General features: G+C 43.7%; 1 protein-coding gene across 3 annotated transcripts in view; it reads right to left on the bottom strand.

Moving 5' to 3' along the window:
• Positions 1–9,843: 9,843 nt before the first annotated feature.
• SYNJ2 (synaptojanin 2) overlaps positions 9,844–27,352 on the bottom strand; it is a 103,778-nt gene continuing 86,269 nt past the window's right edge. For 2 of the 3 annotated variants that reach the window (XM_042940163.1, XM_042940165.1), the window contains 9 exons: positions 23,455–23,673; positions 23,263–23,341; positions 22,528–22,696; positions 21,916–22,089; positions 18,096–18,230; positions 16,530–16,642; positions 15,344–15,452; positions 12,493–12,644; positions 9,844–10,737 (listed from right to left, as the gene is read on the bottom strand). In XM_042940163.1, coding sequence (XP_042796097.1) covers positions 10,000–10,737; positions 12,493–12,644; positions 15,344–15,452; positions 16,530–16,642; positions 18,096–18,230; positions 21,916–22,089; positions 22,528–22,696; positions 23,263–23,341; positions 23,455–23,673 — 1,888 coding nt within the window. In that variant the 3' untranslated portion in view covers positions 9,844–9,999. The remainder of the gene's footprint in view (positions 10,738–12,492; positions 12,645–15,343; positions 15,453–16,529; positions 16,643–18,095; positions 18,231–21,915; positions 22,090–22,527; positions 22,697–23,262; positions 23,342–23,454; positions 23,674–27,352) is intronic. The other variant, XM_042940164.1, reaches the window with a different exon arrangement.

The following is a 27,352-nucleotide window of genomic DNA, read 5'->3' as shown; positions in this document are numbered from 1 at the left end:
AAAAATTTTTTTAATGTTTATTTTTGAGACAGAGAGAGAGAGGGCGACAGAGCATGAGTGGGAGAGGAGCAGAGAGAGAGGGAGACACAGAATCCGAAGCAGGCTCCAGGCTCTGAGCTGTCAGCACAGAGCCCAACGCAGGGCTCGAACTCACGAACCATGAGATCATGACCTGAGCTGTTGGATGCTTAACCAACTGAGCCACCCAGGCACCCCCAAAATACTGCATTTTAGGATCCAAACAAAAATCCTAAAAATAAGCAAAAAACTTGTGTTAGAAAACAGTAACTTTGGAAAGCAAGAATTGTGTACTCTGCTAAATTGCCCTTGAAATGGCTACAAAAGCAATGGAACAATGTGCTGAAGCCTAAGGAACTCAGAGAATATTGTTAATCAGTTCTTGTAGTTTGATCCTCTTAGGTTCACTTCTGGTGAATTGAGTTTATTATGTTACTGTACCTTACAAACAGATAATTTTCTAGGATAATAACGTTAATAATTATTTCTTGGTCAATTTGGGGTGAATTTTTAGCTTTTCATATTTTTCTAGAATAAGTTTTTATGAGTTGTTAATTTGATACACATTTTATTCTAAAACGGAGGCTCTGTAGAAGTCAAAAATTCAAATCATAGCCACTGTGATTAGTCAAGTTATTGCAACATACATAAGCTAGAGTATATCTTAGAAGAACAAAGATAAGTTGAAATACCAGTGGAAAAGGAATCTTAAAAATTAACTATAAACTTCTGCTTTCAGTAATAGCAGGCTAGATAATTTGGAACTAACTCCCAGTGAGGACAAACAATAAATCTGGATGAAATGTTTTTCAACTGATCAAAGTGCTAACACAAAAACTATTGACAAAACAGAGGATAAGGCAAGAAACCGGAGAGGAAACCAGCAGTTGGAACTACTTTTGCTTGAGGCAAGGATGCCACTGACATGTCCGGTCGCCCCTCTGCTCAGGTATTTACAACAAATGTCCCCTGTGATAAGTTTTAAAAGGTCCTTCTTCCTCCAGCACATGGCTTGTGACATAGAACAGGGGTTATATTTCTGATCCCACTTACCCTCCTTAGCTGGGCATCTTTGTGCAAGGCCCCACTTTGAGGTCATTTGCAGAGCCAAAAGAAACAACAGAGATTGAGCTGTGATTTTTGGCGAATTTCCACGGTGAAGGGGACAGAAGTCAAAGGACAGGGTTGGCCAAGGGATCTGATAACTCCACACATTCATTAAGCTGGGACTGCAAAGGGCTATAGATATAAAATAAGGATGACCTGGAAGTAAACATCCTGTGTTCGTGACCTTGAGTGGTCCAGGGAATCACAAACTATAATTTGAATCAGAAGATCCCATACTGGTAGTGTCCCCAGACATCCGAGAAAGGAGGAAGATACATTCATACCAGCCCTTAAATTATTCCCACAAATACTTTTCCAAATGGCATAGTCAATAAACAAAGATAACTGGCATACAAGGAGATAACACAAATGGGAACAAATAGCAAAATCCCTCTCCTCAAAAAGTTCTGAGAACTATCAGATATAGATGATAAAAATACCTATGCTTATTATTATTTTTTCAAGCATACAAGGTTGAAGTTTCTCTAGAAACAGGAAACAAGGGGTGCCTGAATGGCTCAGTCAGTTAAGCATCCAGCTCTTGATTTCAGCTCAGGTCATGATCTCACGGTTTGTGACATCCATCCCTGCTTGGGATTCTCTCTTTCCCTCTCTCTCTGCCCCTTCCCTACTTGCACACACACTCTCTCTCTCTCAAAATAAACTTAATTAAAAAAAAAAGGAAACTATGTAGTTACTTAGATTTTACAAAGTACCAAAAATAGCTTCTAGAAAAGAAGGCTGAAATTACATTAGATACAACTAAAAAAAATTAGTGAGGGGTGCCTGGGTGGCTCAGTCAGTTGTCTGACTTCAGCTCAGGTCACGATCTCGCGGTCCGTGAGTTCGAGCCCCGCGTCGGGCTCTGGGCTGATGGCTCAGAGCCTGGAGCCTGCTTCCGATTCTGTGTCTCCCTCTCTCTCTGCCCCTCCCCCGTTCATGCTCTGTCTCTGTCTCAAAAATAAATAAAAACGTTAAAAAAAATAAAAAAAAAATTAGTGAACTGGAAGAGAGGTCAGAAAAATTATTCAGAGTTCAGCAGAGACAAAAAGATGGAAAATACAGAAGAGAGACTAAGGATATAAGCAAGTAAAAAGATAACAAATTCCATTATATATTTCATTAGGGTATCAGAAAGAAAGGAGAAAAAGAATGTCCCAGAGGTAGTATTTGAAGAGATAATAGTTGAAAAGTTTCCAGAACTGACACCAAACCACAGGCCAAAGAAGTTCAACATATCCAAAGGAGAGCAAATAAAAATAAAGCCACATCTGTACACAACATAGTGAAACTGCAGAAAAGCCAAGACAAGAGCAAAAAAGTTTAAAGGAACAACACTTAAGATTGCTGCTGTTGAGAAGTCACCAGTCGATGGAAGCCAGAAGACATTGCAATGGGATCTCCAGTATGCTGAAGGAAAACTCTAGATTTATACTTTCAGTAAAAATGATAAGACATTAAAAATATTAAGATGAGATAGATATTTTATATAAATTAAAACAGTTTACCACCAATAGACTTTCAGTGATGGAAATGTGAAAAGATGCACTTCAGATAGAAGGTAAATAAATGATCTAGCCAGGGGTGCTGAGATTTAAGAAAAAATGTAGTGTGAAATAAGAGGCAACTATCTGGATAAACTAAATAAAAATGGATTGTACAAAACAAGAACAATGGCGAATGGGTATTAAAATATGTACTATTTAAAAATATATATACAGCAACTATATTTGGGATGGCATATATGGGGTTATAGTGTTCCAAGGTCACTGTCCAATTCAAGAGGAAGGTAGACTAAAAGTTAACATTAAACTTGGAGAATTTAATGGCACATGTTGTAATTTCTAAGATAACCAATAAAAATGTAACCAACAAAAATGGTACAATGACTTATAAATTAAGAGAAAAAGAGGAATGATAAAAATCCAAAAGAAGGCATTAAAGGAGGGGAAAAGAAACAAAGAACAGGTAGTACATAGAGAAAGTATAGACAACATGGTAAAATTTAACCCCAAATATAGCAATTATTACATTGAATGTAAATGGACTAAATATCCCAGTTAAAAGATAAATATATCAGGCTAGATAAGAAAATCACATTCAATTATATGCCATTTATAATAGACCCGTATCTGAAGCCTGAGGGCACAGAGAGGTCCGAATTTTAAAAGATGGAAAAAGACAGGTCATGCAAATGCCAAAAGCAAGATGGTGTAGCTATAGCAGATAAAACACACTGTAGGGCAAGAATTATTAGAGAAAAAGAGGGTCATTTCATAATGAAAAAAGATAAATTCACTAGGAAAATAGTAAATTTTAATTGTATATATAAATGTGAATATATGGTCTAAAATTATATAATGCAAAAATGGAGAAAACCAAAGGAAGAAATAGACACCGTGGGAGATTTTATTATATGGTTCTCGGAAGTGATAGAACAAGCAGGCCAAAAAAAGAGGGGGAGAATATAAGATTAGAACTACATGCTTTCCAGACTTGACCCACTGAAATATTTAGAGTACTGTACCTAAGGGATGGAGAATATACATTCTTTTCAAATTTGACCAAATGGTTGAATGGGCTAAGCACTGGTCTCAAGAAATTAGAAAAATGAACACCAAAATAAAATAAAATAAAATAAAATAAAATAAAATAAAATAAAGAATTTAAAAATAACACAAATTAGTTAAGTAGAAAACAAACATAAAACAGAGTCTCAACAAAACTAGAAGTTGATTCTTTGAAAAGGCTAATAAAATTGACAAACCTCTAGTAGGACCACTTAAGAGAAAAAGGCACAATTTATCAGTATTGGGAACCAAAAGGAGTTATCACTATAATGTAAACATTAAAAGAAGATATTATAAATACTTATAGGTCAGTAATATTAAATTTTAGATGAAATAAAAAATTCCTAGAAAAATACAGCTTACCCAACTGGTCCATGATGTAGAGAACTTGCTCGTGAAGTAGAGACTAGTAGTCCTATGAGTATTACAGAAACAGAATCAGTGACTTAAAAAAATCTTCTCCCAAAGAAACTACAGACTTGGTTGACTTTACTGGTGAACTCTACCAAAAATCTAAGGAGAAAATAATTCCAATATTGAATCCTTCCAGTTAATAGAAAAGAGCAGACCCCCCAACTTGCGAGGTTAGTGAAACGTTGATACCAAGGACAGTACAAAAGAGAGAATCTCAATTATGAACATACTTGTAAAAGTCTTAAAGATACTGACAACCTAAATCTAGTAATAGTTTAAAAGATAATATAATCTGTCCAAGTTGGATTTATATCAAGAATGTAAACTTGTTTGGCAGTGAAAATTGATCAGAGTAATTCACCGTATTAACCAACAAAAAGGGGAAAAATTAATCCTCAATACATGCAAAAAAAAAAAAGTCTGATAAAATTCAACTATTCATGAAAAAGATACATTTAGCAATCCATGAAGAGAATTTCCTTAACCTAATAAAAAGGGTGTCTAAAGAACAAAAAGCAAGAGACATCATACTTAATAGCAAAAATATTAACACTTTCCTTTTGAGGAGAATGTCTGTTATCAACAATTTTATGTAACATTGTGCTAAATGTTCTAGCCAGCTCTATAAGGCAAGAAAAAGGCATAAAAAGGTACAGGGATGGGAAAGCAAGAAACAAAACGTGTTTGCAGGTGATAAGCTTGTCTACATAGCAAATCCAAAAGAATCTACAGAGACCATATTTTATCAATTTTATGACACATTAAATTTTATGACACATTAAAAATTATTTTAACATCTGTAATTGGGCTGCATCTCACAATAGATGAACAGTTGTAATTAAGTCGGAAGCCTCTTATCTGTTCGGGCTGCTATAGCAAAACACCAGAGGCTGGGTGGCTTATAAACAACAAACATCTATTCTCACAGTTCTGGAAGCTGGATGTCCACGATCATGGCACCAACATGGGCATGTTCTGGTAAAACACCTTTTCCAGCTCATAGCTGGCACTTCTTGCTGTGTCCTCACATGTGGAGAAGGTGAGAAGTCTCAGTGAGGTCTCTTTTATAAGAACTCTAATCCCAGGGAGCCTGGGTGGCTCAGTCAGTTAAGCGTCTGACTCTTGATTTCTGCTCAGGTCATAATCTCACAGTTCCTGAGATCAAGCCCCACGTCAGGATATAGAATTCTCTCTCTGCCCCTTTCCTGCTCATTCTTTCTCTTACAAAATAAACTTAAAAAAACAAACTCTAATCTCATTTGTGAAGTCTCCACCCTCATGACCTAAGCACCTCCCAAAGATCCCACCTCCTAATTCCATCATCTTTGGGGGTTAAGATGTATCTCAACATATGAATTTTGGGGGGACACAAACATTCAGCCCATAGAACCTTAAGAATAATAGTATATATATGGTATATCTTATAATGGTATAGTATAGTATGGTATATGGGTGGTGTGTTAGGTATACTGAAATACAGTAAATTGTTAGAATTTCATGAGAGTTTAACAATGATGTAGTCAATACACACACACACACACACACACACACACACATTTTGTATCCTACTACTAAAAAATTTTTTATTCTATCTTGATGAACACACTTCAAAAACTAATACTGCACTTGACCATAGAGCAAACCTTAATAAATTTTAAAAAGTAGATGTTTATCTAGGTAGGGCATATTCTCAGGTCACGATCCAAAAAATTTGGAGTAAACAATTTTTAAATGCCAAACAAACCCTTAACTACTGGAAAAGTAGTCTCCCTTGGATGAAAGAGTAAATAAAAGCAAATTAAACTAGAAAGTAATGAAAAGGCAAACATCAATTTCATGCCAAAATGCATAGGGTGCAGTTAAAGCTATAATCAGGAAAATACAGAAGTTTAAATGTCTTTACTATTAAGTGAGAAAGACTAAAGATAATGAAATCTAGTGCTTCTAGGAAAACACAAAATTAAAGAGGCAAATTAAAGATAAGTTGAAGTTAATGGAAAATGTTTAAAAAAACCAACAGAAAAAAATGAAATAGGCTGTATAAATCCCAATGTTATTTGAAAATGTCAATAAAATTGAATAACCTTGAGAAACCTAATTAAAGGAAATAAGGGGAATGGTTTGTTACTTAATAAATGGTATATGCAGTATAACTATCTCTCAGCAAGGTGATGTTGGCCCTCTACCTCACTCCATTTATAAACTATATTCCAAGATGCTTTGAAGACTTGCTATTAGCCTAAACAAACCCTGCAATCCTAACACTCTAACACACAGATTTATGTAGGTAGTTCTGCTGCCCACTACTTCTATTATACACAGAATAATATCCTAAACAGTCATTTACGGTCCACTGAAATGCTTTCCCATCAGCTAACATCTTTCCCATGTACATAGACCCACTTTGCTATTTGTCAAATTCCTAATCCTCTCCTCTCAAATATTCCTTGACCTCTGTTCACAATTAATTACTTCTATCATTTGTACTCTCCTACCTCACTGAGATAGAGGTTATTATACAGGCATAAACAGTTTGCCCTATATGACAGTGAGTTTCAAATCTCTCTTCCACCACCTTGGAAAAGGCAGGCATTGTAACCAGCTGTTTCCTTCCTGCCCATCCAAGTCACAGAGCTGTGCGTTCAGATTAAGTGAATTCAATATCGTACTTACTGGTCAGGAGAGACTAGCCAACTTTACTATTTTGAGATGGTCAGTATTTTTCTGTTCATGACAATCATCTGAAAACATTTATATTTAGTGTGGTAATTAGCTAAGAACAAACCTGGACAGAACATAGTTTGCTCCCTTTTTCCTGCTTCCACACAATAATGTACTCACATCAACCTAGCAGTCTAAGGTTTTGGAAGCTGTTATGAAATCCTATAAGAAGAGAATTCTTGTATCTCTCAAGTCTTATAGATAATGTAGCATGAGGTTATTACATATATTATTGCAGTGGTCCCTGCTGGCAACATTCAAGTCATAAATTCTTAACCATATTATGAATTTGAGGTTTTTTCAACGTAATGTGATGGTTGAAAAAGGCACCAAGACCCAAACTCAGAAGAATAACCAGTAATCACATTTCATCCAGAATAGAAGGCCAGCCAAAGAAAATATCCCATAGTTCTCTCCACACCTGCAAAGAAACAAGCCAAATTAAAAAACAAAACAAAATATTTAATAGGCATTTTTACAATTGCAGTACAAATTATCACTTCAAATAAACATTACAGGGTTTTTATTAATCACTAGTCACCCAATAAATAATTTTTGCAGCTTTCTGAGAAAATTGCTTCATTACAAAGTGAATGTTTTAATGCATTACTTTGTTTGTACTTCTACGTATCAGGAAAATTTTATTGTATCTTGAATTTCAACAACTTTAAACTTTTACAGGAATTGCTTGGGCAGATGTCCTAATTTCAGTCACTTACTGGAACAAACTTTAAAATCAGGCAAGATGTTGGAGAAAATTACATTGGAAAAGGGAATATAATGTTGGGGTCACAGAGACAATATTGAATTATAAAGTTCTGTGCTTCAAATCCTCTGCAGTGAACTGGACCGTCTTACAGAGTAGTAATGAAAGAAACTGCACGGCCTGTATGGGAGCAGAGAAAGACCAAAAATAAAAAACCCACAGGATGAAATCCCCAGGATGGCAGCTGCTCATTGTCCAGATTATTCAACCAACTCTGCTGTGAGCCTAGGGAACCTACAAACTATCAAAGCACTGATTTAAAAAATAAATAAGGCAATTCCAATTGTCCTTTTTTTAAAGAGAACATTGGTGTGTGAACCTTACCTATATGATCACCTCAAAATTCAGTCTACGTTGTTCACCAAATTTGAACACCTCTTACCACATAATGTTTGTTCAATTCTTTATGTTAAACTACTGATAATTTTTCTTGTGACCTGCCTCCTGAGGTCAACATAATTCTGTGTTACTAGTTAATGTCAGACTCTTACGAGCCACCAGCGTGATGAGCACCTTTCTTAATTAAAATTCTGTTCTCTGTCCCACTTATGGCTACTTGCCTCTAGAAGAAGAAACCTTAAAATTAGGCCTATTTCCATCACTGCAAGTCACTGCTGTGATACACATACCTGCTTTCAAATTCACCTCCTTTTTGATGGGAAAAAGAGGCGACAGAGGAAAGAACATTTGAATTAAGAAATCTTTGATTCCGTTCCCAATCGTACCCTCAGTAGCAAAGTGGATCCCGGCAAATCGTTTCACTTCTCCGGGACGCTTACCGATCTTGTGTTCCTTCTCCCCCTAACTCTTCAAGAATGATGTTGTTTACTTGTGTTTACGAGACGTAACGGGATATGAAGTACTTACTACAGAAAACGTCCTCGTCAGCTAAGGCCAGAAACATCATCTTTTACCACTGGTCAATCACATAGACTCTCAGTTTATCTCTGTGGGTCACTAATACCTTTTTCTCTAATCGGTTTTCAGATGAAATGCGATGAATGTGGTGGTTTTCTTTTTGTTTTGAGCGCCAAATTTAAATAACCTGCAGTGTATCCGGATAGTGGCAATGAGAAATAATTCTGAAACCCTAGAGGTAAAAACAGAGTGGTTACCCCCCAGGCAGGATGATTATCACCATCCTGTTAGCATTTAGTGCAGGAATTCTCCGGTCACGTTAGGGATAACACAGAATCACGGCTGTAGGACTCTAGGGCCTTAAAAACTCCTAAATACGGTATGTGGCACAGTAAGATTTCACCAGTGAATTTCTTGTTACCGAAAATACGGTATCCTCTCCAAACGGATTCTACACCTTATAACCTTATTCTTAAAATGTAAACTAATATTTAGGTGATACCTTTCTAAATGATGGACTAGGGCAAGAAGTGGTGTTGCAAATGTATAGAAAAGTGTGTAGACAAAAACAATAAGCCTAATAAACAGATAGATAAGCAAACCCAAAAATGCTGCCCTGGGGTTTCTTATATAGGGAGGCACAGGCTAAAATAAATATTCTTCATAATACAACAATGAGGACCAATGTCATGTGCCGGTATGGGTTTTCACGGTTTGTGCTTTTACTTGGTATGGAATGTAAGAGGAGAAAGAGGCCGCGAGGTTTTCTCTCATAGGGAAGAGTCAGTGTATAAAAACCAGTTCAGTACACGTGGGCTCAAGACTGTAGCGCTTTATGGGGCAGGCACTATCCAAGACATGATGCGGGAAGGAGTCTGCAGCCGGCTTCAGCTCAGGTTCAGCAAATGGGATATACTTCAGACCCAAAACCGTGTGGGACACCATTTCTCACGTGATCAGGGTCAGTCTACACGTATATAAGTAAACACAAGGGCTCACAGGAATGTATACTCATTTGGTTGATCTACTGGGGGCTTCCAACTTTTACTATTTTTTGTAACCTCGTATCAGCAGGCCAGGTATATAGCTCTTAATGGTCCCAGACACCTTTTAGTTTTATGGATCAACCTTCAGGTGGTTCACCGTAAAGTTATTCCCAATATCTGTAAGATACAAACAAAAATTTAAAAAACCCACATACACACATAAATTGAAAAACCATTTAAAATCCAATGAGAGAGAGACTCTCGGACATCATCAGCTAGATTCTCTTTTCTCAAGTCTACACGCTGACTCTAACCAGATTCTAGGAAACTAAAATGCACACGTCTGGAATAAAACGTATCTTGGTGGCTGAATAATTATCTTATTGAATAAGAGACACGAGAGTGACAGAAGGACAACTGTGTTGTCAGTGTGCCTTTAAATAGAGGTCTCTTTTGACCCGGGAGGGTGAGGCCAAGGTGGGGGGCTGTGCCCTGGAAAGAGATGCCAGAGGGAAGAAGGCACACGTTCTCGGAAACAGCTGTGGTCCATGCCTCCTGCTCATGTTTCTGCCAGCGGGTCAAACACCTGCAGCACGGTCCTCTTGTCCTTGTCACTGATTGTCATCCAGTGACCCAAGTCGTTCGGCCCGTGCTCCGGTGGCAGGTCGTCGGCCGCTGAGGCGCTGATTTGCAGCGAGGCTGTGTGTGCTCTTCCAAGGCTCCCAGTCCCGGGGTCCAGTGGGTCCGAGTTCTTGGAAAGCCAGGCATTCTTCAACAGGTGAGTGTCGTGGAGCAGGTTCCAGAAAGGATCCTGGTAATCACCAAGAAGGGAGGCCGCCTCTGGCCGTGTCTCCTTGGTACCATCCGCTTGGGCACCAGCAGCAGACAAGGGGCCAGGACGAGCCGGTTGTGGAAAGAGCACGCCCTGGTCAGGCCGGGGCGCGGGGGGACAGTCGCTGCTGCTACAGGTGAGGCTCTGGAGAAGCTGGCTGTTGCTCTGCAGCACCTGCAGGTGGAAGGCTGCGGGGGCGGACTTCTTCCTCCTCGGGGGCGCCTGCGGCGCGGGGGACGGCACCTCCAGAGGGGGTGGCGGGGTGGCTCCGGCCGCAGGAGGGGCGTCATTGGGCACCGGCTTCCCCCCACTTGCCTTCCTGTCAGTCCCCTTCCTGGGCTGAAGTGTTCTCGGTTTGGGAACAGGAGGGACGGCTGCTAGAGGAGGGGTTTCAAGGCTGGTCTCTGGGGGCCCGATTGTGAAATGGACAGACTGTTGCCCACACTGTTCTTCCGGTGACTCAGGCTGAGAAAAGGCAGGACAGAGAGTGTAAGTCAGTGAGAGGCCAGCGCTGGGGGAGCAGGAATCAGCACCCAGACGCTGTCTGCAGGGGAGCAGGGATGGGGCCGAGATGACATTCCAGCAAATTCAAGATTTGAGAATGTCCGGGATGCGCAAATGTAACCAGATACAAAACGGCACAGGAGAAACACATATGAGGTACCAGGAGGTCCAACAAAACAGGAGTGGAAGCTTTAACACCAGGGCCACACGGTGACTATTTTGACACAAGTTTTTTGGGTTTTTTTTTCCTGTTACTTTAGAAACGGGGTTATGCTCTTCCTTGATTAAAAGCAAACCTCCAAAAAAAAACCCCAAAAAACAAAAAAAAACCCCGATCTTTTCTGAGGCCACGGCTTTGAAAATTCAGTTGTACCATGCTAGGCTGAAGGAACCTCCCTTATAGCGTGCAGCTCACCGAAAGGCTAATGGATCGGCTTGCTCCTTAAGCCTTTGATTTTTAAATTTTTTTTTTTTTAACGTTTATTTATTTTTGCGACAGAGAGAGACAGAGCATGAACGGGGGAGGGTCAGAGAGAGAGAGGCAGACACAGAATCTGAAACTGGCTCCAGGGTCTGAGCTGTCAGGACAGAGCCCGACGCGGGGCTCGAACTCACGGGCCGTGAGATCATGACCTGAGCCGAAGTCGGACGCTTAACCGACTGAGCCACCCAGGCGCCCCAAGCCTTTGATTTTTAAATACGGAAGATGGCAATTTTCGCACGGGCGTGTCACTTCCTTGGCCCCAATTCAAAACGATCGCAGAACCGCACGCAGCCAAAGGAAGCTTCCGTACTGCTGGGGGGCCGTTTGTACCGTCAGCATCAGCACGTCCTCTGGCTCTCTAGAAAACAAACTGCAAAAACCACCCCTTCTCCACCAGCCTTTTACTGTAAGCCCTGTGCAGTGGCCTGAGAAAATGAATCCATTTCTGCCCTGGCTCCCCAGGGACAAGACAGAACAGGGACAGGGGAAAGGAGGAGGAGGAAAGAGGTCTGCTCCCTAAGGAGGCCCGGCAGATGGACACATGTGACTCACAAATGGAGAGGCAGACGGACGCTGGACACACAGAGCAGGCGTCAAAGCCACAACGCACACTTTCCACAGGTGGAAAAGCAGCGGTCACCCTGTAATGACCGGCCAAGGGATTACCGAGGGTCCCGTCACTAGAACACTGGGATCAAACGGAAGATCCAGATGTGTCTACGGGTGCCAGTCTTTGGGCTGCGACTGTCCTGACAAACTCATGTCTTTGAAGCAGCAAGCGAGGCTGAGAAGCTTGAGAGCGAGAGCAAAAAACAATCTGCAAGAAAAGTGGCAAGAGAAGCCGTCGAAGCCCCGGCGTCCGAGCCGCCCACGAGCTCGTCGACACCGCTAATCCAGGAACCCGCTGTCGGTTTTCTGGCGCAAATCACGTGTGTACGTGTGCGACCAGATATACACGAGCGGGAAACACAGCAGCGCGTGGAGAAGCGCATCCCTCGGCGGCTCCATCTGGGGGCTCAGACGGAACGTTTGGGAAGCGCGACACCTCCAAGCTGCTCCACGGCAGTGACAGATTCCTGGCTTTTCGGCTCAGCTAGAGCCAACGACGCGGCGGGGATATGAAGGAGGAAGCGACGGCCAAGCAGTTTCTCACGGACGCGGCCGTGTCTGGGAATCCTCTAAGCAGACGCTGGAGCTACGCGGGAGTAAGGGACTTCGCTCCGAGTGCTTACCTTTCCGGTCCTCCTCAAGGTTGGCTTCTTGATGGCAGGAACCCTGGGTGCAGGCCGACGGGGCAGGAGCGGGGCCACCGCTACTGGGGGCTCTGGTTTGGAAGTCCCTTGGTTCCTCAGGGCTGTGGCATTTACGGCTTCTCCTGGGATGCCTGAAACATACGGTCGTATGGATGGTGACGTGGGCAGGACAGGGCAGTGCGCGGCATGATTTAATAGTCAGACGGTCTGCTACACGCTAATGCTAATTTACTCAGGTGATGTGTTTCCTTTTTGTTCTAAAAACAACCACGGCAAAATCTTTGGGGGGATGTCAGGACCAACCAGCTAGGTTTAGCCCCCAGCTTCTCATGTTCACCTTCTCGACACGGATTGGTCTTCATGGGGGGGGATCAGTGAGGCCCAGGCATTATACACAAAGTTTTATGTGTACGTGTGTTTCTCTCAGGGGAGGTAATCTGAAACTTCTCAAAATCTCTGCAGGGCCCACGACCAAGGAAATGTCAAGTTGGGCTCCTGGGTAGATTTCGAGCCTCAAACCTCTCCTAACCACCACATTCATAAAACTTCTTTAAAAAGCTTTATTGGGGTGCCCAGGTGGCTCGGTCAGTTAAGCATCCAAATTCAGCTCAGGTCATGATCTCACAGTTCGTGGGTTCGAGCCCTGCACTGGGCTCTGCTCTCAGCACAGAGCCTACTTCGGATCCTCTGTCTCCCTCTCTCTCTGCCCCTTCCTCTCTCTCAAAACAAAACAAAAAAACAAAAAAATATTAAAAAAAAGTAGCTTTACTGAGATATAATTCACATGCCATGAAATTCATCCTTTTTAAGAACACAGTTTAGTGGTTTTTTAAGTATATTCCTAGAATTGTACAACTACCACCACTATCTTTCCAGAACATTCTCATTACCGCAAAAAGGAACCCTGTCCCCATTAGCAGTTACCCCCCACCCCCATTCTCCCCTCCCAGCCCCTGGAAACAACTAGTATGTTTCTGTCTGAGTAGATTTGCCTATTCTGGACACTTTGTATAAATGGATTCATACAATATAAAGCCTTCTGTGTTTAGCTTCTTTCCCTCAGCATAATATTGTTAAGATGTACCCATGATAAAGCATATATATGAGTGCTTTTTTCTACAATTTTTTTTAACATTTATTTATTTTTGAAAGAAAGAGAGAGACAGAGTGCGAATGGGGAAGGGGCAGAGAGAGAGGGAGACACAGAATTCGAAGCAGGCTCCAGGCTCCAAGCTGTCAGCGTGGAGCCCGACGCGCGGCTCGAACCCACAGACTGCAAGATCATGACCTGAGCTGGTCGGCCACCCAACCAACTGAGCCACCCAGGCACCCCTGTATGAGCGCTTTTTAAGGCTGAATAATATTCCACTATATGGTTACAACTACATCTTACCCACTCATCAGTTGATGGCCATGTGGGTGGTTGGTTACATCTGTACAATTATTTATTATTATTATTGTTACTTGAGAGAGAGAGAGAAAACACCAGCAGGGGAGAGGGCAGAAGGAGACAGAGACAATCCCAAGCAGCCTCCATGCTCAGTGCAGAGCCTGACATGGGCCCGATCCCATGACCCTGGGATCATGACCTGAGCCGAAACCAAGAGGGACATACAACTGACTGAGCCACCAGGTGCCCCATAATTTTATTCCTTTTTTTTTTTTTCACAAAAAAGAAACCACTCATGATAGTTATTCTACAACGTTTCTTGACCTCTTAATTCATGCCCCCTTAAATGTTACTTGGGATTCCAAGCAAGGTACATATCCTGACTAAAAGCAAACAGACAGCTAGACTGGGTACCGCTTTCCAGAGGGCATGATCTCCCCTCCCCAAAACAAAAAATGTTAGTACCAGCAATTTTGAATGCATGGTGGGGATCCCAAGTTAAAATATGATTAACATGGGCTTCAAGGGAAATAACAGCACCAAAAAATTAACAGGCAGTTTGGCGAAAAGGTCTCTGCCAGACAGTAAATTATCTATACTCGCTAGTGATTTGAAAAGTAGGTTTTAGGCCTGAAATAGGGACGTGTCCCTAACTATCCTTTTTTTATGGAGCCAGTGGAATGAGTTAGTGCCTGGAGCATTATCCTTTTTTTAAATTCTTTGTTTATTTCAGTCTCTCCTTTAAAGTGCTTCTTAATAATCCTGGGCTTGGGGCGCCTGGGTGGCGCAGTCGGTTAAGCGTCCGACTTCAGCCAGGTCACGATCTCGCGGTCCGTGAGTTCGAGCCCCGCGTCAGGCTCTGGGCTGATGGCTCGGAGCCTGGAGCCTGTTTCCGATTCTGTGTCTCCCTCTCTCTCTGCCCCTCCCCCGTTCATGCTCTGTCTCTCTCTGTCCCAAAAATAAATAAAAAACGTTGAAAAAAAAAAATAAAAAAATAAAAAAAATAAAAAAAATAAAAATAATCCTGGGCTTATTTCTATATACTTACTGAATTTTAAGTATCTATTTTTAGGGGCAACTGAGAGCTCAGTTAGTTAAGGGTCCGACTCTTGATTTCAGCTCAGGTCACGATCTCACGGTTCGTGGGTTTGAGCCCTGCATCGGGCTCCGTGCTGATAGCACGGAGCTTGCTTGGGATTCTCTCTCTTCCTCTCTCCCTCTGCCCCTCCCACACACGTGTGCTCTCTTTCCCAAAGTAAATAAATAGGTAATTTTAAACAAATAGTAAAATTTAGCAGTTCAGTTTTATCAAATGTTGCTAAAGGGTGTTTCCATTTAATACTGCCTCCAGAAAGAAGAAAGTTACTTTCTCTTCTAGGTCCCTTCTAGTAGGAAGAGGCAAAGAAAAGACCAGAAGCAGAACCCCAGCGGACCACTCACCCCCTCTCGCTTCCAGGAGACATCGGATGGCTGCTTCTGCCTCCTGGGCATTGGTAGTTTTGATCTGCTTGACATTGTAGGGTTTACTTATCCCCGTCCTGGCTTTGGGCTTCAGGACAGAGTCAAGAAGAAAAGCAATGTTAACACAGGCAGGCAAACAGACTCACCTGGTCTGATCCCTGCCTGCTGATCTGTTCACAAGCGTGTGATGCAAGGGGCTCCGTCAGATGGTGGTTAAGACGCAAACTCCGATCCAGACCGCATCCCTCAAGCCTCTGTCCCCCCGGAGTACTCTGAGACGAATGCAGTAATACTGAGACCTGACCTCCTGTCCCCAGCCGGATGGTTACAGGTCTTGGCAATGCGGCCTAACCACCGTCTGCTTTGTTAACCAGGTAAAAGCCAGAAAGCATCATCAGAGGCCACTTTTTTGGCAGCTCAGCACAATTCTTGACACACCTTCCACGTTTTCTCAAAAGTGCCCTTTCTGCCTCTTCACCCAAACCTCTGGGTTGCCACTGATGGCCTGCCTTCACTACCACCAACTGCTGAGGCCTAGCTGTTCGTTCCCTCCCCTGCCGTCACACGGGACATCTGGCCCAGCCGCCGCACCCCCCTGGGACAGCCTGCCTCCACCCGGCACCCCGGCTTCACCTCCCGTGCTCTATTCCTCTGACCTCCACCTACTGTCTTCCTACGCAGCTCACTGCCATCTTCTGGAACTTTCTACCTCTACCATCCTCCCTGTTGTTATCACTAGCATTCCCTTACTGCGAAATTGAGGCCCCATTACCTCTTCTCTCAAGACAACTGATCAGAATTTCTCCTATTTTGCCTTCCATCAAGCACTTGTCTACACATACCAAGGTCCAAGTCAAGCCTCGGAAGGGAGAGAAGCAGAGGGGTCTGGAAACAGTCCCACCACACAGGGACACGTGGGATTTTTTTTTCGTCAAACGTGATTTTGTCTCTAACCCTCTTACAACCATATGAAAACCCTATAAAAGACCTAAACTATGGGTCTGGGAAAGAGCTGTCAGGCAGAGGGTAAAGAGATATTAGTCTATATATTCACTGAAGAGGTGATCCTGCCTGATCTCAGGGGCTGGAGGCGAGCCACGGGGCAGACCCCTGGGGTTTGGAACGCTGGCCCACTTTGCTTTGAGCAGAACCTGAAAGAACTCACTGCGTGCTGGGGCGCTCCTGGCAGAAGTTTTGCCGTCTGCAAAATCGAGTACTGCCCGTGGGTGCCAGAGGAGATGGACACGTCCGAAGCCGACTTTTTCACCATCAAACCAGCTGTGAAAACCAACAAGGCAGAGTCCCCATCTCAGTGAGGTCACTGGCTGCTTTGGAGCCATGTCCCAGCTAGCTGGGAGCCGGGCCAACCACACACGTTCGTAGGGTCCGAGCCCGGGGGGCTGGTGGGCATTCGCAGAGTCGATACTAACTTTCTCCTTTGATTCTCAAGCAGTTTGTGACTATTCTCTGGAGAAATATTATTTGAACACAAATTTTAATCTAACATCCTGGGGGGGGGGGATTCAAATCTGATATAAAAGCCAATTCATTTTTAAGTGGTTTAAAACACACTGCAGTTATTAGGACTCAGTTTTAAAAGTGGTTTGTGGACAAAAATCTAAAAACCAAAAACAAAAAACCAAAGCAGAGGAATAAATGCATTAAATTACACTTATGGTCATTCAGAAATCATGTTTTAGAATGTTCAATGACATAGACATTAGACGAAAGACAAAAAAATGGCCGCCAATTTTGTAAAAAATAAATAACTGTATGTAGGTGTAGATACATATATTTAGGAAAAAAAATGGAAATGTTGTGATTAACAATTGTTATCTGTAGACAGCCAAGTGAATTTTTAAAAGTTCTGTATTTATCTATTTTGGTAAAATTTCCACAATATGACCTAAATTTTATTTATTTAGTATTTTATTCTCTGAGTGTTAACTCAGAAAAGTAAAGAATACACATAAAAAGTCATGTGCTTCTGGCTCACCATCCATTACTCTTGTGACGTAAGCCAAGGTAAACCTAAATGGGAAGTAAAGCCTGAGGAAAATCCCTGTGTCTGACTGTGACACGTTTTGGGGTGAGGAGAGAAGTAAACAGTAGAGGTAAAACAGAAGGTGCTCAAAAGCACACCACAAATATCTTTGCAGGTTGTTGAGGAAAAGCTTGAGGGCCAAGCACTGGTTCTGGGGGAGCAGGAAGAGGGGCACTTTCCTCGGGCTCACGGGGAAGGGCCTGTCCTCAGGTGGCCGGATGCTGGAGGCCACAGGCCTGGGCCTGCAGAAGACAGGACGCCCGGTTTGAGGCGGCCCTGAGGTCGCCTGGAGTGTTGGGCGTCTGGGCTTACTGGAACCCTGGGAAGCAGGGAGAGGGCGGGCAGCAGGCGCGGACAGAAGGCCGCTTCTGCAGGAGTGGGGAGGAAGGTGCTGGAAGGTCCTCGCTCAGCGGTCGCCTCAACTTTCCATTCTCTACTGTCTCAAACAGAAAGCGCCTTAAAGCGAACCGCAGCTACGGGAGAGGGAACAGCTTTGTCAAAGCTTCACATAGTTTCCCACGAGAAACACGACCATCTCTGATACGAAGACAGAGAGGAGCCTGAGGCAGGGAAGGCGCTGGGGACCCGGGTGAGGCAGCAGCGGACTCAGAGGGAGGTGCTGAGTAGCAGGCCACAGGCGGTTATTCCCAGCAGGCACGGTGAAAGCCGAAAGCAGCAAAGTCTTACTTGGAGGGGGGGGTCTCTGCGGTGGGTGAGGTGGCCGAGGCCTAGTGGGAACCGACAGAGACCTGCTTGGAGAACGGTGGCGGAAATCCCCGACTGCTTCCAGCTCCTGCGTGAGCTCCGCCAGGTCAGCATCATCTGGAGGACACGGCGGAATGCGGGTGAGGGGAGTCGGGGCTCAGACGCGGGTCTGTGCCGAGCTGATTGTGCAGGAGGGCCTCCCGAGGACAGGGGACCCCTCTCTGCTGGCGCGAGGGGCGGGGGAGGGGGGGCCACCCAATGCCTGCGTGGAACATGAGATAGGAACCGTGGACAAGACTTCTCGTCCAGACGTGAGGGACACGGAAATATTTCCAGGTGTAGGTGTGTTTCCTTCTGAAAAAACAAAGGAGGCTCTCACACAGAGTAGACGAGACCATCGGAAGACCAGAGCCCCTCGGTTTTAATTCCTCACTCGAACACAGGACAGCTGTTTGGGAAGCTGACCACGCTCTCTGCCATCCCGTGACAAGCTCCTCGTACGGAGAATCCCCGCTCACCCCTCATGTTCCAAGTCCCACAGCCCGCCGCCAGCTACCTCACAGGCGTTCACCCTCCTGGCTTGTCCTGCAAATAACCTTTGAAGACTAGGAGGGGCGTGAGGAGGTGACTGCTTTGGTTTCATTACATATATATTTATTACACATAAGTTCAGGACACTTTCAGATCTTTTTTCCCACGCTACAACACAGCCCAGTTAACTTCATTTTGGCCTAGACATTCCACCCCTCACATTTCCAACAGCTCAAACTCATGGCTGTTTGAGGTTGGTGCTGGGGAGAAGCAGGGTTTCTCCTTCTAATGGGAATGTCTGATCACCCACAGCGTTGAGGACATGCCTTCTCCATGCCCACAAGGCGCCATGCTGCTCTAATTTTTTTTTAAATTTTTTAAATGTTTGTTTATTTTTGAGAGACAGAGACAGAGCATGAGCAGGAGAGGGGCCGAGAGAGAGGGAGACACAAAATCCAAAGGAGGCTCCAGGCTCTGAGCTGTCAGCACAGAGCCCAACGCGAGGCTTGAATTCACGAACTGTGGAATCACGACCTGAGCTGAAGTTGGACGCTTAACTGACTGAGCCGCCCAGGCTCCCCTGCTCTGCTAATTTTTCATTCAAAGAAGCCTTTATGGTCATACATGCCCTCCCCTTGGGAGGCTTCCTAAATGACGGCCACCCCTGAAGAAAGGGACCATTTCCTGTCTGAAGAGCACATCCCTTCAGCCACTTTGGCTCCAGGGCAGGAGCCCTCCGGATGTGGGGTGCATAGAACCACCTCGATGCATGGACAAAGTCTGCTGCCTCCGTATTGGGCAGCAGACCCCAAACCCAGCTGTGTGCTCAGTCACCCGGGGAGCTTGATGAGATGCCAGATTTCCAGGGTCCCAGCCCACCCCTGCCAAAGCCACAGCTCCTTGATGGGGCTCAGCAGCCTGGAAGTTTAAAAGCTTCTGATGGTTCAATGCAGGCAGGCTCCTAACCAACTTTGGGGCTACTGCACAATCAAAGGGGCTTTGGGGTGTCTGCACCTCTCTTGGCAAATTATCTTCCCTGGGAGGCATCTCAATTCACTTTCACCCCGTTCTGTATTCTCAGTCCCAGCTTACAGGGTCCTGACACCTGCTAGGGTCCTGGACCCGCCGGGCACAGTGGTCCTCCAGTGCGGGAGGTGCAGTGACCGACAGCTAGAAGGCACTTGTGGCCGTGGGTGATACTCCTGACAGTCTGAGGCTGGAGCATGAACTACCCTACTTCCCAGCTCACGTAACACCAGAGGGTTTTTAAACTTACTCAAAAGGGCCATTATACTATATAACCTAGGGCTTTGCAGTTCAATCTGGAGGACTTCCAGTCCCTCTCTGCTTCAGTCTAAAATGACAGAATGATGCTAATTATCGTGTTAGTGTGCAATAACATATTGTATAAGTGTAACCATACACCAGCACTCAGGACCTAGATACCGTATGGACCTAGAGAGCATCTCGCTAAGTGAAATAAATCACACATAGAAAGACAAATACCATATGATTTCACTTATATGTGGAACCTAAAAGACAAAACAGACAAACAACAGCAAAAGAAAACCCCCCAGAAACTGACTCATACATCTACGAAACCAGTGATTGACTCGGCGGTGGGGGTGGGGGGTGGGGAACGGGCGAAATAGGGTGAAGGGGATTAAGAGGTACAAACTTCCGCTTATAAAATAAGTCAGTCACAGAGATGAGAAGCATAGCATAGGGAATATAGTCAATAACATTGCTTTAACACACAGTGACAGACGGTAACTGCACTCACTGTGGCAACTATTGCGTAATGTACGGAATTACTGAGTCACCATGTTGTTCGCCCGAAACGAATATAACGTCATCTGTCAACTATACTTTCTTTGCGGTCAATTATACTTCAGTAAAAAGAAATGCCTATGTCTCTTATGGGATTGAAAGAGAAAAGTTTTGGAGAGGAGAAACGAAATTACAAATGTAAAACCAGTTTAGAGCTGTGGCCATTTAAACATACAGAGGAAACGGGAATTAACATGAATCTGGTGTGTTATAAGGGTACCAGTTGTAAAAAAATAATAAAATAAAGTAAAGTAAAGTAAAGTAAAATAAAGTAAAATAAAATAAAGTAAAATAAAATAAAATAAAATAAAGTAAAATAAAGTAAAGTAAAATAAAATAAAATAAAGTAAAATAAAGTAAAATAAAATAAAGTAAAATAAAATAAAATAAAGTAAAATAAAGTAAAATAAAATAAAATAAAGTAAAATAAAGTAAAATAAAATAAAATAAAGTAAAATAAAGTAAAGTAAAATAAAATAAAATAAAATAAAGTAAAGTAAAATAAAGTAAAGTAAAATAAAATAAAGTAAAATAAAGTAAAGTAAAATAAAATAAAGTAAAATAAAATAAAGTAAAATAAAGTAAAGTAAAGTAAAATAAAGTAAAATAAAATAAAGTAAAGTAAAATAAAATAAAATAAAGTAAAATAAAATAAAGTAAAATAAAGTAAAATAAAGTAAAATAAAATAAAGTAAAGTAAAATAAAATAAAATAAAGTAAAATAAAATAAAGTAAAATAAAGTAAAGTAAAATAAAATAAAATAAAGTAAAATAAAATAAAGTAAAATAAAGTAAAATAAAATAAAGTAAAATAAAATAAAATAAAATAAAGTAAAGTAAAATAAAATAAAATAAAGTAAAATAAAATAAAATAAAGTAAAGTAAAATAAAATAAAATAAAGTAAAATAAAATAAAGTAAAATAAAGTAAAGTAAAATAAAATAAAGTAAAATAAAGTAAAGTAAAATAAAATAAAGTAAAATAAAGTAAAGTAAAATAAAATAAAATAAAGTAAAATAAAGTAAAATAAAATAAAATAAAGTAAAATAAAGTAAAGTAAAATAAAATAAAATAAAATAAAGTAAAGTAAAATAAAATAAAATAAAATAAAGTAAAATAAAATAAAGTAAAATAAAGTAAAATAAAATAAAGTAATGTAAAGTAAAATAAAGTAAAAAGTAAAATAAAGTAAAAGTAAAAGTAAAGTAAAATAAAATAAAATAAAATAAAATAAAATAAAATAAAATAAAATAAAATAAAAAGCACTAGAGAAAATCAGTGTGGTGGTAGCTGGATACAGGCCCAGGGCCCAGTTTCCACCACTTGCTATGACCTGTTTGTTTGTTTTAGGCCTTTCGTGGGTGTGGGCACTTGATTGGTGGCATCGTTCAATGCCCTGCTGCTGAGGGAAAGAACGAACTCAATGCCAGGGCCAAGCTACCTTTGTAGGTCGGGTGCCGCGTCTTTTTAGTGAGTGCAGGCGACGTGTCGGCAGGCACCGCTGCTGTGCAGCTGGGGGCTTCGGAAAGGTAGTCCCCTGCCGTCTCGCCGTCTGAGACCACAGGCTGACTTAGCTCATCCACCAGGTAGTCTTCGTCATCTTCGAGAATGTCCCCTTGGGGAAGGAAACGTCACAGCACACAATTAGGGTGACCGGCACAGTCTCTCGGCAGCGGGTCTGTTTCAACATCCGGGCTTGTGGCTCAGCATCAGGACGCCCGCCCCAGGCCCGGGTCAGCAGGTACGGGACCCCGATTCCATTCACACCGGGACACGGGACCGAGGCCACGGCGCTGACAGCCTCAAAGCCACTGTTTTCAGTGTAATTCGGGATGGCCGCGGGTCTCAGCTACCAGTTCCCACATCACCCCTAGACACGCACACTGCCCAGCTTGCCACGTGGGCGAGCACGCTTGCACTTCAAGGACCCTCGGTAACCTTTACGGACAGGGGGTTAGAAGGGGGTCTTGAAAATCTCATGCTGGCTGCCGGAACGTCTGGCCTGCCCGCCTCGCCACAGTCACCAAAGAAGTCTTGTAGGGACTATACTCACCCTCTGACTCATAGTCCAAGCTTGTGAAGTCAAAGTTCTCCTCCAGCAAACAGGAATTGGCGGTTGGAGACACGGAGGCCATGCTATCCCGCTTTCGGATGATCTCCTCCTGCCAGCCCTTCAGCCAGTCCTTGGTCTTTGGTCTGATCTTCACTGCTCTGCCCTTCACCTGTGAGGACAGGGCGACCAGCCGAGAGTGAACGGAGATGTCAGAACTCTCTTTCCTTTCAAACTTTTCCTTGCTCAAACTCGGGCATCAGGAGCAGGCCGACCTTCCTGTTTTACCAAGAAAAATCAAGGGTCTAGACCTCAGGGAAGATCAGCACAGCTCACATATGGTCTAAATAAAAGTGGAATTATCATCTTTGGCTTTTCATTCCATGTGAACGTCAAACCAGGATATTACCAAAATGGAAACCACCTGTACACGGCATATTCCGAAATACGCGGAGAGAAGGATTGCAATGCTCTCCCACGTGCAGGTGTGAGCCAAGACAGACCCGGTGACTCAGCGGGATCTGTCCTCGAGAACTTGCTCTTTCTCCCCAATTCTGCAAGTGGCCAGGGATGGACATCAGATCCCTCACCAGAAATAGATACTGGAAGGAAGAGTACTAGCTCATGCAGCGCCCACATCTAGAGACACGGTGAGGAGATGCCATGGCCACGCAAAAGCACAAGAAAACCCTGGGGAGTAAGCAGCCCCCGCGGCACAGCTGACCACGCACGACTCACCTTTATACCGTCCACGTCCAGGACGCTGAGAGCTGAGTGACTGTCTGCAAAAGTCACCAGCATCTGCCCTTGGTTGACCCTGGAATAAATGAGTTGAGCCAAGTCAATGCCAAGTGCAACGCGGCGGCTCGACGGGGCTGGCATGTACGTGACGTGCACGTGGGACCCCGTGCCAGCCAGGGCAGTACTTACCGGACAAGAACAATGGTCCCATAATTGCCCAATGTCTGCATGAGTTCTGTGCGCACATCCTCAGGAAACTCGTTTTTCTCTTCTACGGTTGGTGACTGAAGGTTGACTATGACGGTAGCATCCAGGGGGCCCTGGAAAGAGGACACTTCCTGGAACACCCTCTCCCGAGCACCCACATCGACTTCTTGCACTTCCACCTCCACGATCGCCAGGACGGGTCTGCGTTAGACGTGAAGGGAAGATAGGTACCGGTTAGCGAGCTGAGCAGCTCCCGCCCCCACAGCTCCACTGTCAACAGGGAACATCGACACCCCGTGAGTGTGGCCCCAGCACAGCACTGTGCTGTCCTAGGGTTTCAGACTCTATCTCTGCCCAATCCTAGCGTTGTCTTGGCATTTTTACCTGTGGGCGATTTAGAGAAAACAGCACCAGCCACTAGCAAAGATTTTTTACATGGTTTTCACCAGTACTGCCGAGGATGGTGGGAGGTGAGAATTCTCCCTTTGCTAGGGATTCAAGCTTTTTGGAGGGCGACTTGGCAACTGATGTGAAGAATCTCAAAAATGTTCATCTCTTTTGACCTACTAATTTCAATTCTAGGACTCTGTTCTAAGAAAATGACCAGGGATTCAGACAAAGATTTATATACAAGGTTGATCATGACTGTTGATGGGAGGGAAAAGGAAAAGGGGAAATAATCTAACTGTTCCGTGACGGCGAAACAGGTTATGGTGCAGCCGTACGATAATATCTTATACAACTAGTAAGAATGATGTTGGAGAAGTCTAGTGGACACACACAAGAAAACAGATTGGCAGGAAATAATGTAATTGTTATTATTAATCTTTTTGAAAAATTAGGGTTTTTTAAAGATTTATTTTTAATGTTTATTTTTGAGAGAAAGAGAGCGTGAGCAGGGGAGGGGCAGAGAGAGAGGGAGACACAGAATCCAAAGCAGGCTCCAGGCTCTGAGCTGTCTGCGCAGAGCCTGACGCGGGGCTCAAACTCACAGACTGTGAGATCATGACCAGAGCCGAAGTCGGATGCTTAAACGACTGAGCCACCCAGGTGCCCCGAAGCAACTGTTATTGTAATTGTGATGGAGGATGGGTTTACTCTCTTTACAAAAATGTAGAAAATCCTCTGTTATGAAGATCATGCAACCTTATTGAAGACATTTATAATATGGCATCGGCTCATGGTTCGTGAGTTTGAGCCTTGAGTCTGGCTCTGGGCTGACAGCGTGGAGCCTGTCTGGGATCCTCTCTCTCCCCTTTCTCACTGCCCCTCCCCTGCTGGCATGCACGCATGCACACTCTCTCTCAAAATAAACTTTACTAAAAAGATATATATAGGGGCGCCTGGGTGGCTCAGTCGGTTAAGCATCTGACTTCGGCTCAGGTCACAATCTTGCGGTCTGTGAGTTCGAGCCCCGCGTCGGGCTCTGGGCTGATGGCTCAGAGCCTGGAGCCTGCTTCCGATTCTGTGTCTCCCTCTCTCTCTGCCCCTCCCTTGTTCATGCTCTGTCTCTCTCTGTCCCAAAAATAAATAAACATTAAAAAAAAAATTAAAAAATAAAAAAATATATATATAATACAGCATCGAGAGGAAACAAAACATAAGACAAAATCGTAGATCATATGGTGGTGACCTTTAAAACCAGGGAACACTGCAAAAGTGATATATAATCAGTATGATCCCCGAGATTTACAGCACCACTGTTAGACTTTTTTTTTTTTTTTTTTGCTTCTGGAACAAAAAAGAAGACTGAGAAGAATCTGACACAGGATACGCACAAAGTGAGTGTTTTCTAAAAGTGGGTGGCTCAGGCAGTTAAGTATCCGACTCTCGATTTCGGCTCAAGTCATGATCCCGCCACCATGAGATGGAACCCCGCGTCGGGCTCCGCACTGACAGCGTGGAGGCTGCTTGGGATTCCCTCCCTCTGCCCCTCTCCTGCTCTCTCCTTCCTCTCCCAAAATAAATACAACTTCAAACAAACAAACAGGCAGAGGACCTCTTCAGAGAAGCTGCATGAACAGTAAGCGAAGCATCACTGAGGAAAGCAGGTGCCGGTACAGTGTGGGCAGCACCCAGTGATAATGTGAAGGGGCTGCTGACAGGAGGACGCCTGCAGGAATCTGTAGAGAATGCTGCTGGCGGGAAAAGGCCAGTCTCCCTGTTCTGATTCCATCTATGTAACCTACTTGGAATAACAAAATTATGGAAAGGGAGGAAAAAGGGCAGCGGTGGACAGGGGCCAAGCAGGGGAGACCAGCGCGCCTGTAAAAAGGCGCCATGAGGCATCCCTGTGGTGATGGAGACATTCTGTATCTGGACTGTGTCAGTGTCACCATCCTGGTCATGACACCGTGCTCCAGAGCGACAGTATCTTCTCACCGCAGGCACTGGGAGAAGGGTACATGGGGTCTCTGTATTATTCCTTACAGAGGAATTATAATCTATAGTCACCTCAAAATAAAAGGTTTATTTTTTTAATTACATTTTTCCTAATATTCTTTTCAACGTTTATTATTTCGAGAGAGAGTGCGAGTGAGTGCACGAGTTGGGGGGAACGGGCAGAGAGAGAGGGAGAGAGAGAATCCCAAGCAGACTCCACACTGTCAGTGCAGAGCCTGACCCTGGGGCTGGATCTCACAATGGCGAGATCATGAGCTGAGCTAAAATCAAAGTTGGACACTTAACCAACCGAGCCACCCAGGTGCCCTCAAGAGAAAAAGTTTAATTAAAAAATATTAATGTAATAAGTTAGAAAGCAAAATGGTAAGTCTGCCTAACATAATCCCAATGTTCTTATACGCATTTAAATACTCAAAAGCACATCTACACGTAAACATACACCACGCACGGGTGAACATTTTGGTGTAAAATCTTCTAACATGCCTGGAAAACGCAGCCAACACATGACAAACCACTGCAGACACAGAACTATGGAGGCTTTGCTTGTTTATGTAGGTTTCCCCCTAACTGTCAATAAGGGAGAGGCTCTGCTCTTATAATTAGAAAAATCAATAAAAGTCTAAGACGCATCTGAAACCATTATGTCCAGATCTGTACCTCCCAGCATCCCGGCTGAGTGGAGGCTACTCCGTCCTTGTGGTTGCTCAGGCCAAACCCTGGGGTCCTCCTCAAATCGTCCCCCATGCACATATATGCCACCCAACCCCATGGGCGCCACTTTCAAAATCCATCCAGAACCCAAACACGTCTTGCCACGGGGACCCATGACCACCTGGTCCAAGACTGGCACTGTTTCTTCCCCTGCTTGCCGCATTAGCTTCTTCCCTGGCCCCACTGGACTCTCTTCAGCTGATCCCGTCAACACCTCGTCAGATGACTCCACTCCTCAGCTCGAGTAAAACCCAATGTCTTTTTGCGGCCCGTGGGGTTCCACGTGGTCTACGTTTCTTGCCCATCTCCTAGGACCTCCTCCACTCTTTCTACGCCACCTCTATTCTCTGGATTCCTGAACGTTCGCTGCCTTGCTCCTCACCCTGGAATGCTCTCCCCCCGACACCCCCATGGCTCACACTCTCACGTCTTTCAGGCCTTGGCTCCATGGTCGTCATATCTGAAAGGCCTTCCCTGAACACTGGGTTTAAAAGAGCACCAACCCCTTGTCTGACTCTTGCCATTACTATTTTTCCTTTCACAGCACTTACACTTGTTTACCAGCTGTCTGTCCTCACTAGACAATTCCATGAGAACGTGGTCTTGTCTGTTTTGTTCACGGCTAATCCTCAGTGCCAGGAACAGGGCCTAGCATACAGGGCCCTGCTCAGCAAATATAGTTCAATGAACTGCTTCTAAAGACACTCACTGAACTAGCACACGTGGAAGTCCCATATCTGGAGATTTCCCGGGGCTCATTTCTGGG

The sequence above is a fragment of the Panthera leo genome, chromosome B2, assembly GCF_018350215.1.
Source record: "Panthera leo isolate Ple1 chromosome B2, P.leo_Ple1_pat1.1, whole genome shotgun sequence".
NCBI classification, from domain to species: Eukaryota; Metazoa; Chordata; class Mammalia; order Carnivora; family Felidae; genus Panthera; species Panthera leo.
The sequence above is the reverse complement of the archived record's forward strand: the minus strand, read 5'-3'. Positions and strand labels throughout refer to the sequence as shown.